Source organism: Varroa destructor, unplaced genomic scaffold (assembly GCF_002443255.2).
Source record: "Varroa destructor unplaced genomic scaffold, Vdes_3.0 BEIS01000001.1, whole genome shotgun sequence".
NCBI classification, from domain to species: domain Eukaryota; kingdom Metazoa; phylum Arthropoda; class Arachnida; order Mesostigmata; family Varroidae; genus Varroa; species Varroa destructor.
This window is the reverse complement of record NW_019211454.1, coordinates 62,096,055-62,109,147: the sequence shown is the minus strand read 5'-3', so window position 1 is coordinate 62,109,147 and position 13,093 is coordinate 62,096,055. Positions and strand designations below refer to the sequence as shown.

At 43.2% G+C, this 13,093-nt stretch overlaps 1 protein-coding gene across 26 annotated transcripts in view; it reads left to right on the top strand.

The window, feature by feature from the left end:
- The window catches only part of LOC111243165 (uncharacterized), a 173,422-nt gene that overhangs the window by 106,209 nt on the left and 54,120 nt on the right, over window positions 1-13,093 (top strand). Inside the window, exon 2 of one of the 26 annotated variants that reach the window (XM_086977564.1) lies at window positions 2,418-2,492. The exons of the other annotated variants lie outside the window; for them this stretch is intronic. Coding sequence (XP_086833690.1) covers window positions 2,489-2,492 — 4 coding nt within the window. The 5' untranslated portion in view covers window positions 2,418-2,488. The remainder of the gene's footprint in view (window positions 1-2,417; window positions 2,493-13,093) is intronic. 26 annotated transcript variants of the gene reach the window in all.

Here is a 13,093-nt window from a genome sequence, read left to right as displayed (position 1 = left end):
CGCAGCTGTTGCTAGATATATTTGTGCCATTGTCACAAGTGGAGACGTCTTGTCGACGATGACAAGTGTGCGGGTAAGAATGGCAGCATTTGGACAATAGAAGCATTCGAAAGCGGAAGGCCCGCTGAAATACTTTTGCAGTACAAAACTGTGAGCTAAAATTAGACGGGGAATTCTGTCCCAGTCCTGTGTAGGACTGACCTGCTTGAGAGCGCTAGCAGCTAACCTATAATAGCTATATGATCAAGTATTCGATGGTTCGTTTAGCGCCGAGTCAAAATTTGTAAACGGAGAAAATTAAAGTTGTACATATTAATTACTGTAGAATACCGCTAGATTATAGCGGGTAATGATACCACGCAATCGGATGGCATTAATTAAAGTAGCTGCCGTAATCAGCGTTAACTAGTATGAGATGACTTCCGCGTACAAACAATGTTATTGATGTGCCTGTGTGTACTGCTTGTATTTCATGTGAATCTGACATTCAACGCTGTCCAAAAAAATTATGAAAGGAAAAACTATTTTCACAGAGACGTCGTTGATTTCACTTCTGCTTCCTCGACCGTGTTGCCATTGGGCTGGAAACAGGGATAACTGTAAACGAAAAGGATATAAATACTAATAGTAGCTAATAATGAAAATAGGCGTGTTTAACAACAGGAGACTGTTTTTGGTAACAGATAATCTTGTTTATTACTTCGATCTGCTGTGAAAACACTCGAATACGTAAATAATGCCTCACCAAAAAATTAGTCGGTATTTCAATCCAATATGCCCCTTCTCTGGTAAGCAGGCAAATATTGTGTCGTCGTCAACGCAAATCGACGTTTCACAATGAATCACTCGTATGACATATCTCCTTGGATGTTTCGCTCTCGGTTCGCCTCGGTCAGTGCGCTCGTGTGCCGAGTGGACCACGACGTAGGGGCATTTATTATGAAGGTATTAGTGATCGATTTGGGGTTAATGTTACAGATAGACCGATATGTCTTCTGGTATTTCCCTATTATGTAGCTTCATTCTTCCTGAGCAACGTTCGTATTAGAAGAATTACTAATGCAGCTTCTACTGCTGGTAGAAATACCGGTGATCTGCTGTAGGCTGAAAACTAAAGAAAGTATCTTAAGTAGCGGCAGTCGGTTAGATAATTTTCGTGAATTTCTAACTCGAATGTCGCGTTACGTATCGTGTGAAGGGAATTGGAATCTCAAGCTGATCCTGCGAGCTTTCCAGTTGCAATTCAACACAATGAGCTACCGCTGTGAGCCTCTAATCCATCGCATCTATATAATATTAGCTGCTATATAGATGCAGAGAGCTAACAAACGATCAATCCAGAATAGCAATGAAGAAATAGCGCGCTAAGAACCGGCAGAGACATAGATCGTTATGTGATGTAGGATAATATGCACATAAGAGTGGGAACGCACGTGAACTCTTGTTGAAGTTAGTAAGAAGTAATCATACTTTTTTATAAAAAATTGCTACTTGCCACCGTTATGCAGCGTCCCCTTATCCGACGCTGATTGTGTCTTCGTTGAATTCTGCAGCACAAAAACCTCTTACCCTTGAAGAACTTTAGCATCGATTCTTATTTAGGCAGTGTAACAATATGTGAGATAATCTTAGTATGCTGTCTAGGGTTACTTTTTATTAACTTCATCTGGTTCCGCCCTGTCAATCGGTTTCACGTGTTCTGCTAGAATGAGCACTGGCTGCAGAGCTACGGGGGTAGTTCTAGCGATAAACTATGGCCTGTAAAACGTAAGGAAGCAGAAAATATTCAGCGGTCGCATAAAACGCCGCTAAACAGAAAGCAGCGCCAATAAATAAATAGACATTGTTGTTAGTTTCGTATTCATCTGTGGCTGTGGGTGCGCTCGTGCGGATACGTCTCGCTTGTTTGTTTGCACGGTTCACTGAGCGATTTGTAACGCGTTTTTCAGTTTTGTTTTTGAACGAACTAAGCCACCGAACGGGGCGTCATAGCTTGAGCGTTGCCGTTCGAGCATCGCTATTCGCGCGGAGAAAAGACAAAACCGTGGCAGCTTATAATTACTGCTGGATTTTTCTGCATTGGAACATAACTAGTGTGACGCTTCTGAATTTTAGAGGTGTTTGTGGTGTTTGATATTTGCTTATTCAGCTCGAAGACGCTCGCGCTCTGAAGAAGATCAGATCACGCGAAGATCACTCTCGAAGCGCTATGCGGGCACTTTTAAGGTGTCCGCTGTTGCTGTTATCGTTGTTGGTCTATAATATAGTAAGTTACATTACAGTCAGTGTCGTTACATATACCCCCGGCCGCCCGCGTCTGAAATGTGTAGGTTATTCATATGCGACAACAAATGGCAAACTGAGTTCGGCTTTTTCTAGTTTTGAATTTTTTCTAACCCCACTACGGATTTACACAGGACATCGATCAACTCAGGCGATCCGGAATCATCCTTCAGTGTCAGCCTTCGGATTTCCCACCTCTACTAAGATGTGTATGTATCGCTACGTTCCATCTGTCGCTGTAGAGTCTGGACCAATCGAACTCTCCTAGCTGCTTGAAAAATCCTTTCCCTTTCAATAGCCCTGTCACAACCTGAGGCAATATATGAAACCTATAGGCTGTATACCTTTTCTCAAAACTGGTAGTTGAATTTTACCTCGTAGATCGCAGCTTCAGATCTTTGTTGCTATCTCTTTCCTGCTTACTGCATTTCTGGTTTCTTCAAGTGCCGGACAGACGATGACAAACAAGTACAGCATGCCCTCAGGAGGAACTTTTGAATATGAACATATAGAACAAATGCGCGGTTTCTTGCGTGAAAACTGGTAGAAGCGAACTAAAGTTTTGTTTTTATTTGCTTATACTGTCGTTTCAACATGTATTTACTATTTTCTAGGACACAAGCTGAGCGAGGTAGTAAGTATACAAAAAAAAAAAAAAAAAAAAAAAGAGGTCGACAAGTTTTGTTTGTTTGGCCAAACGCCGCTCTTTTATCGTGAGGAGCCACATAAATTCACCTGTATAAATATAAATGGTTAAAGAAAAAACCGGCTGCGACAATACAAATACATGCGTACAGAAGATTAAGAGGTACTGATCATACACATCGGCTTATTACTATTTATATACACACTATCTAGTATAATTGCTATGGCAAACACAATACCAGATCTGATGGCGGTAATCATGATCATTCATTTGAAATTGATAATCGCATTATTATTTCTATTGTTATTTTCGTTGTACTTAGAATGCGACAATGTGGCATATGCGGACGTTATTTCCGGAAGAAATTATGTTTTTAATAAATCGTGTAGTGGTAGTTCCCCTGTCCTCCGTAAGGAGACAGCATCGCTCTCTAGATTCGCTTGCCTCCAGTTTAACTGCTCGGCCGTCACGGTAAAAAACGCGCGTATCGCTTTTGCCGTGTGGCCGCCGTCGCTGAGTTGGAACGGCAACGGACTTCATAATGTTACCGGCACGAAGTGAATACTATGGGGAAGGTCACCCCGGGGGTCAGTTGGCGAATTATAGCTGCCAATCGCTGATTTGCCCGCTGGCTGAAGCATTGTTACCACCGACGACTTACAGGCTCCAGCCGCAACGGCGAAGCAGCAAAAATTTATCCCGATGTCAAATCTTGTATTGCCAAGGTCAACAATTGGCTCCCTTAATGCCAGTAATCATAATTGCAATACTAACATTCATAACAGTCACAATGACGATAGTGGCCAATGAATCGATTTATTCAACGTTTGCTAGCGTCAGCAGTAGCAGCGACGACGATGAGACCAACGCGCTGTCTGCCAACATTACGGTTACCGTTTCAATCGTAGCGCCGACACCTAAACGAACCGACACAAATTTCCTTTTCCTCGCCTACTGCAATTGCTGATGTAAATAGTAGATGTAGTAAATGATTATAGAGCTGCTGGGGGTACCACCCAGCGACACTGGGTTCTTTGGTTTTAAGTAAAGCGATTATCCCCTCCGCTTTTTCACATTGTGATGTGTTAGATGGTGATGATGTCTGTGGGGGTAAACTGCAATATGGAAGACAAATCGATCTTTCGAAGCAAACTGATCTCCATGTTTATATTTATTTATCGATTATTTAAAAATAGACTGTACATCAAAACCTGTAGTAAAATAAAAAGTTACAGTTGTCAAATTGTCACAACACCCACGAAATGTAGTCAGTGAAGACTGACGATGGCGTCTTTTGCACAATTTTATATTGTGAGACTGAATAACAGCACATTCCGACTAATGCTTACGAAACAAAGTAATTACTAAAACGAAAAAAAAAAGATGATGTGTCGATTATTAGTTACAGCAAATCAATAGCAAATAATTTAAAGAAGATCTGATATTCAATAAAATAGGTTTACGCTACTGATATTCGGCGATCTATTGTGGACGAATCAATAAATCTATAACTGGTAGACCGTTGGCCTGTTGGGGCAATTGCGTAGGGGCATCATGTCCCATCAAATATTTGTATACCTAATATTTGAAGCGATATGACTCACTGGATGTAGTAAAACAGAAAAAGTGGCAATAGAACGTCCCTATACTATACTATGCCATAATACGATACGCCCATGCAATAGTGCGCTTTCATATGTTTGTTTTGTGTGACCGAAGGGATGATTTGCTTCATATTTACGCTGCATATCTGCATAATGAACGAATAGGGGGCATTGGCTGGTCCATAACAACGATTGTAAATACAAAGCTAATATTTTGACAACAATCAACAATAATCATAACAACAAAAAACGTGTGCCGGTTGTTGTGTCTGTTTGCGATCTTCACGCTGCTTCTTTTGCCGTTACTGTATTCGATGTTATATTCGTCTATATCTGCGTGTTTGCGCACGGGTGAATACACGAGGCGGGCGGGGAAAAAGGCGAACTAAAGAATTGAGGGTACACGACTTGGGTCGTCCTATCCTGTCGGCACAACGGGCAATAAGTAGCTCTCATTTAACGATTTTTCGAGACCCAAAGGGTCATCAGTTCTCATAGAAGGGGAGGACAACCTGTTGGGACGCTATAGTTGACCACACGGATATAGAGACGAGACTTTCCATACAACCGGTACTTACGCACAAATACCGACAGACGGACACATCGACTTAACGAAAAGAGGAAGCGGTTTAAAGGAATCTTTCATCTGTTGATGAACAGAAGCTTCTTGATTCTCGCAACCGCCTTCGGCAGTAGCATCGGCGCTTATGTCAGTGAGGAGATAGTACCAATAGAACACCAGTACAATTGCAGCGCATTGTCCATTTAGCCATTGTCCCTTGACGTTTGCAGTTGCTTTTTGATGGACGCGCTGGTTAACGCTTTGCCCCATTTGGCGACCGGCGAGAAACAAACCGAAGTAACTAGGTAATCGGCCATCTGTCGGACAAGGAGGCTAACAACTGCAGTAGCAGCAACAGCGGTGGCCTGTGTGATTGCACAAATGGCGGCAATATTCATCGGTGAACACATGAACAGCAGCAGAAGAATAGCCTGCGTTGTCTTGCGTGTAAAGCATTCTTCACACGACTACGCACGATTAGGAGAAGATGATACGAAACGACCCCGAAGCGAATCATTAAATAGCAAACATGACGCAGAAAGATGCGCACGTAGTTATGTTTATTCTGATGTCGACGCCGAAGAAGAGAAATCGGACATCGGGTTCCGTCTATGTGTCATTTCGTAAATGCATAGGTGGAACGTTATATGCGGAGAGACGCCGTCAGCTCTGTCCATATGACACACGTTTCTTGATCTGCAAACTTTTTCAAGAAGCTGTACAAGATATGCGTATCCAGTTATGCCTGCGATGGCTCAAAGTCGTCGAGCAGAGTCGTCCCGTCATAGAGATACCCAACAGCGTTTCATTGGCGATTTCGGATACAGGAAAGGGAGAAAGGTACGGCAAGACAGAGACAAGCGATCGACCCGAAATGAACTTCCGGATCAGACATCAGCGGAGCTCGAACGTATACACGACAAAACGATCGAAAAGTAGCGATATCTGACAGATAACATGACAATTCTCGTGATTCTTATGCGACTTTTAGTTGCGCTCTGACCAGCAGACGTGACCGCGGCCAGCACCAGGGAAAAACGATTACATGACTGATGTTTTTATTATCGCTTCCACCACTAAAGCTGTTCCCATAGGTGATAGTATTGTGCGGTAGTATTATGATGGTAGATGAATTCGCAAGGGTAGATGAGGCTGCGTTTTCAAGAAACGTGTGCGGCGTTGTATCTTAATTTGACGGAATATCAGTAGGCAATCGCTTAGCAACACCATCCGGCATATATACACACACACATATACGTTACTAAATACGTCGACGAGATTATCTTATTCGGCCACGTGCATCACACACGTGCGGGGCGGGGGGGGGGGGTACCCGCGTCCGTTTGCTCTGCATACTGCATTTAGCAGCCGTCAAGAAGCTGCTATGTCCTGATATGTAGTCCGTATCGTTTGTCTATCTGCATATAGTAAAAGTTGCCTTTTACGTTGTGGAACATCGGTCAGTAGTTAAGTTTTGCTGGAAGATTAACACTAAACCATTATGAAAGTAAAGGACAGTCAGATACAAGGATCGAGGCCCTGCGTGATAGTGGGTCGAAAAGACGAGGACGCATACGATTCCTTGATATCGCGTACCTGGGGCTCCTAGCATCCAAAAAAATTTTCGACACCACTATCTTTGCTGATGCAAGACTGTAACGCATGAAGCCAAATGACCTTTTGTTTTTCCCTAAGTGCGTGTAGGCAAAGCATTGTTTGCGTCGTACTAGTTCGAGTTTTGCTACAATCACCACGTCGACATATTTCTACAGCCTTTAATTTATCCTGTAGCGTTGATAGGAACTTAGGAGTTACCATTCTGCGTGACTAATACCGAACTCTGTTCAAGCTTTTACCGTACGTGTGAACGACAAACACGCTGGCCGTCTCCTGTACGAATGTTAGCGTAAGTTTATTATTATTATTAGCGTAGGGTTTATTAAGCAAGGTGAGAAGAAATAAGAGCTACGGTAACTGCGGACGCTGCTTCATAGGTTTGTTGGAGAAATCTTAAGTGAGTACAGGAAAGCCCCTTATGGCAGCCCTACTTAGAAATTTAAAGGCTAGCCTACATAGAGGTTAAGGCTTAACCTGTCCGTTTTCACAATGGACGCTCCGAAGTAGTGTTTGACGCGTTTAGTGTTTCTGGTCTACCGATATCAATTCGACTATGTGTTGTTCAGAAACGAGTTTTTTTTTAATTGACTGCACCATGCAAAACTACGTCCGCGCTCCTTTAAGCAACCTGTGCACGGTTTTACATTACACATTCTATTATATATCATAGAACAGTAAGTTCATATAAGTTGTCTGTCGACGTTGACTGTCAGACTTCATTAGCCGTACAGTTAACTTACCGAACCGCATGGAACGTAAAATGTCTAAAGTGTAAGAGGGCTTATCGGTGTAGTTAGATGCGCTCGATGTTGTCCATTTTGTTATTGTTCTGCACTTTGACCCATTTCCTACCCAGGGACTTGGCCGGCTCTTGCTCTATCAGCTTGTTGCTAATTGTTAAAAGCGAACAAAACGGCGATGCTACGTATTTCCATAGTTCTTTCAGCAGTTGTCCGCCGACGCGTCCGACTTAGTGCGCGATGGAACTTTAGTGGCATTTGTTGCCATTGAACAAACGGGACAAGTGCCAACTAGACATGTTCTAGCTGTTAGGATGCAACAACAATTTGCAAGACGGTCGCAGTTCCGCTTACAACAACAACCTTGTAATATTCATCTTAGTAGCGCTAGTATTCATAACGAAAAACCAATTATAATGCTTGTTATTAACATCGTCGCGAGATACCAATGTACTGACGATGACCGCATCTTTTGTTCTTATCGTACTCTTGCAGTTTATGTTGTTTAAACAAACTAACCCTTTTTCGTATTATTGGTACGCTTCCACAAAAGTTAAAATACACCCACGCCCGCAACGAGCAGACGCTGGAAGTGGAAAACGTAGACGTCTTGCTTTATTAATGAACGAATCAAATACAGTGGTAAAAGCAAAAATCACTACGAAGAGATATCGTCTTCTTGATACCTGATTGATCCACAGTGGGATTGATGACGACTACGCTGACGTACGTTCAATCGTCCCATCGTTTACATCCACGTTGGCCTGTATTCACATGTACTGTCAAACAATGATTACTATATTAGAGTTTTTTCCTGATTTTCAACAAATCACTTGTGCGATGATTATATTTCTACTGTAAAAGAGCGTTTATGCTCGTCTGAAAGCATTGTGAAATATCTAACACTGAAATCTAGCTTACAGATCAGTAAAATTAAATTACTAATTCAAGTAACTAGCTAGTCTTCCGATCAGTATGCTCTCTTTCAATATCATTCTACACATTACCTGATAATACAGCCCCTGAAACCTTGCGGTATCCACCAACGTCGCGTTTTCCGTTGCTCTATTTAGCCGCAGCATTAGGCTAGAGTGTGTCTTCTGCACCGTCGAGGCGGAGTGTCTATTCCCGTCTAGATACCATAGCAATCAATGATATGTCTGATATCTATCTATTCAGTCTATGTACTCAATTTCTAATTTAGGTAGATATCGCGTATTATCGTAGCTACAGATGCTGCTATAAAGATAGAAAGTTGCGACTCAGGGCGGACGCTCGATGTCTCAGGCCGCAGACTCGTCGGAACACACACACACACACAGTCGCGAAATATACATTATTGTTATTTATATTTGGCGTTGTATGCGGCTGTTGTTATTATTAGTGTTTTATTACTAAGAGTAGCGCATAGATTGAAACGTTTATTCTGCTGGTAACTTAGATCTACTGTCGCTGTCGCTAGAGGTCTCTGCTGTTGTCCTGGCTGGTACTGTTGCCGTAACAATTGCAAAGCTAAAAGTGAGCGATGCATTAGTGAGATCGTCTGTCTATCACGTATCACCGATGCTGAACGTTTACACAGTGTGGATTATTTTGTCCATGGGTCTTCACTATTGCTTACACTATTATACATACACCGTGAACGCCCATCTAATGGATTACTAGCTCCTAGTTACCTGCTAGTCGTCATCAAGTAAAATCTAGTCGAATGGTGTAGCCTGTTGTGAAGAGACTGGGAGGTGAATTAGTTTTGCGAAGTTGCAGCGGACTCTAGAGGGAACGTGAAGATGATGTGCCTGGCATGAGCAAAAGGCCGACGTTGAACGCATTGTGTGGCGCGCTATTAACCAGTTATCCTTGACGAAATAGACACTGTTCAACTGTCTTTCGACGTATGTCCTGAATCCTGTGACGGATCTGCATTCACGTCAGAGACTTTCCCGAAACGTTTGCGCACACTGCCGCGCGATACCAATCTTTTGCTTTTGAGGTTACCATTTTGTTCATTGCCAATACGATTTCGAACCAGATCTGCTTCACAGACAACTGACGTCTAGTTTAAGGTAACCGTTAGCTTCCTGTATATGCACTATGCCACGGTTGACCATGAACGCAGAAGGGCACTGGGGCACGAAGGAATAACCCATTTCCATGCGCGGAAATTCGCGTGCTAAATTCTCGTTGCATTTTTATCAATGATATTACTTCGTTAAGATCTATTAAGATAGAACAGAAGTGTTAGAATGTTATAGTTTATATACTGTATTGACATAACGGGCTAGTATTAACCGGACATATATAGAGCTGCTACGACGGCAGTTTAGTCCCAAGCTTATTTAGGCTTTGCAGTGTCCTAATCCTGAAGTTGAACAGTGAAGACAGTGTTTTTATGACCTGTCTTACCTATACTTAACGCTTGTTTGTCAGGCTATAGTGATTTCAATGTAATCTGCTCGTGGTACTTGCTAGAGGTTAGCTTTTAGATTATGTTGTATATATTCCATGACCTCATTGTTTGACATTGGCATCTTAGTGTGTCCTATGAGACGTATGGGAGCCGAATATTACATTCCCTTTACATTTTCGCGGCCGATTTTGTCATCAATTTATCTATGTTGCCCCTATTATATGCGCTTGTATATATATATATATATATATATATATATATATACATACGTGTACTTATATCTGTGCACATATGTAAAGATTAAAACTGCATTAAGCTGGCATTCGTTCTCTTTCTTCAGAGCGCCTCATGCCTCCTCCACTTTCTCCGTTTGCTATTGATATACTAATCGTTTCTACTTCCCAGTGCAAATAGCTTAGCGTTATCCAACTGGCTTTAACGCCACGACGTTAGCCGTTTTCTAGCATTCGACAGCTTTGGCAGATTCGTATCTTAGTAAAACGAAGCTTCTGCGGCGGCAGTGGTAACCTTACCGTCAGTTGTGGTAAAGTCGTGCCCGGTGGTCGGGCAGTTGTGACGTAATAGCATAGGTAGTAGTAGAAGCCATGTGATGGTAATACGCCAACGAGAGGTTGACGAGAAGACAGAATATAATAGCGAAATATTAATAAGCATCATCATCATCATTGTTATTGTTTAGTGATCATAATGCAGTTCTATGAGCCATCAGACGAAAGAACACAGAACGGGATGAGCCGGTGGTCGACGTAATAACGGGGTAGCGGCTAACAACGCAAAGCGAAAAGTGACCCAGAACGCGCACCGAGTGAATTGGGTTGACATCGAATTGGGGCGGCCAGGACTCATATGGTCATAGCTCTACGCCTCGTAATCGCTCGGCGATCGTCGTTTGGGGCTGCTGTTGTTGGTCGGACGAAGTCTCGAAGTGGAAAAGCCGCGGAGTGACAAGTTGCTGCCGGTTGGCTGCCACCGTTACTGCGGCCGTTGTTGCCATTTTTGCTGCTGTTTTCACCCGTTTCATATCAAACCGCAGTCACAATTCGTGACGATTGCCGCTTATAGTGGCAATCAATATCAGTTGGTGACAGTTAGGAGTGCGCAAGTTCTTCACCACGACGCTGTCTTTTAGTTGACTCTCGCCTCCCTCTTGTTCTCATTCGTCGTCAAAGAAGAGGACGATAACAATGACGAAAACGAGCGTAAATACGGTGCCGCTGCTGAGCTGCGCTACTGAGATAGGTTCCGCAGTAGCTCATTCTGCTACCGCTGTTTAACGTCGGGGGGCGAACAGCAGCGATATATAAGTAAGTTGTCGTTACTGTGATCGGTAAAGTGCAACTTGAAGTTGAAATGGTGGCGGTAGCGGTCGCTGCGGCGGCGGCGGCGGCAACTGGCGCATCTAAGTCATTCGCTTCACTTGGAGTCATTTGCAGTGAGAACGGGGAATACGCCAGTAGCAATAACTGCATAGCAGAACTTTTCCTATGGAGAAGCGATCCAAGCAAGGCAAAGTGATAACACAGCCTATGTAGTGACTGCTGATGCGCTGTCTGTCACTCTGTCGTTGCACCGGTGCGTACGCTCGCTTCAACCTGCGTTTTGTGGGCACAACCAATACGATGAAATGCTCCAGCACAGACAATCGTATACGGTAAAAAAGGTGCTGTTGCCCGCAGTGAAAAGATGCAAGAGCCGAAGGAAATAGCGGCGATTAGAGAAGTAGACCCATATTTTTTTTCTATCTGCCACGCAAAACGTAAGCAGTTTCAGCGAGATGATCCAGCCAACCGAGCGGAATTAATCGTCCCTCATGTCGCTGCCAGGACACACCATCTAGCATCTGAATATTCCATAACTATAACCGCATAACAATAACAGCAACCCCAACAGCAATATTGGCATTGTAATAGCGATTTACGTCGTCGGAGAAGACAGGGACATGCAGCGGTAGCGGATCTGCTGCCATGTTCTTGTCTTATCTAAGCACTACGGCTGGGTTAGAACCCTGAGTGCAACAATGTGAGTGTCAGTCTAACCAATTTTGACAACGGTTTATACGAGAAGCGTCGAGGAACGGATCTAGTGCGCAAGCAAGTGGACACGTGCATATGTAGTGATACAGATAAATGCAGAAATGTGGCAGTATTCCTTAGATTATATCGAGGAAAAGTCGCTTGCTGCACATACGTATTGTGCGAAAATGGAGTTGTTACGTTCAGGGTTTACGTGTGCGTGTGAAGCCTTCGTGGATATCTACACGAGGAACGATGAAACAGATGATTGAAGATGGTAGGCCGTTTTTGGCCGAAATGGCTTGATGGGCGCCCAGCCTGAAGTTGCAATTTTATACTAGCATCAAGGTGGTGTTATGTGGATTACCCATCTGATACCGTCATCATTTCATAATTATACGTAACTTCGCCATTAGGGTTGTGCGTCTTCCCATTGATGCACCTCTCATTGGAGTTTACTGGGTTGCGGCGTCCGCGGCACAGGGGTGTGCTCGTACTGAACAAAGTAGCAGGAAGTACGGGTTATCATCACGTGGTCATTCAGCAGGACGTGGCCTTAATTGCCTTAACCGTTTTCGAGCTTCAGAACTCCTGAAACATTTTTCTTGATCTGGCGCCGCAGATCGTGAGAAAGGACTTGGTCGAACCGTGACAATATTTCGCTTCATCCGGTGATAGTTCCGATCATAATGTTTATGGCGACGGAAAATATTCTATTAGAAGAAACCGTAGAGAAAACCTGTAGCATCATATACTTTTTGCTTTTTACAGATCTTCGTTTAAATCTGTTACTCAAGTGACCCTTACTGCGCATTAGACTTTCGGGACCACGTATGAAACGAGCTAATTTCGCTAATACGAAACGCTCTTGAGAGTGATGGCGTTATACACTGGTGGGAGGCATTATCACCGATTGTTGCTCTTTTATTAATAAAATGAGAACCCAATGCTATCCATGCCTTTAGACTATCAGCGTTTTATTTCATGTCACGCAAAAAGTTACCAAGAATAATGTGAGACCTGCTAAGTTGCTTAATCATTGTGCCTCTGCTGTTTTTTCGAAGCACAGACCTTCGGGGTGACACTTCTATTCAAACACTACTAGTCAATAAAATCGGTACGCGTTAAAGAAAGGAACCAAAAAAGAATAATGGGCCGTCGCTTTCAAATTATTGCAAGGCCAGCGGATGCCTAGTCGAAT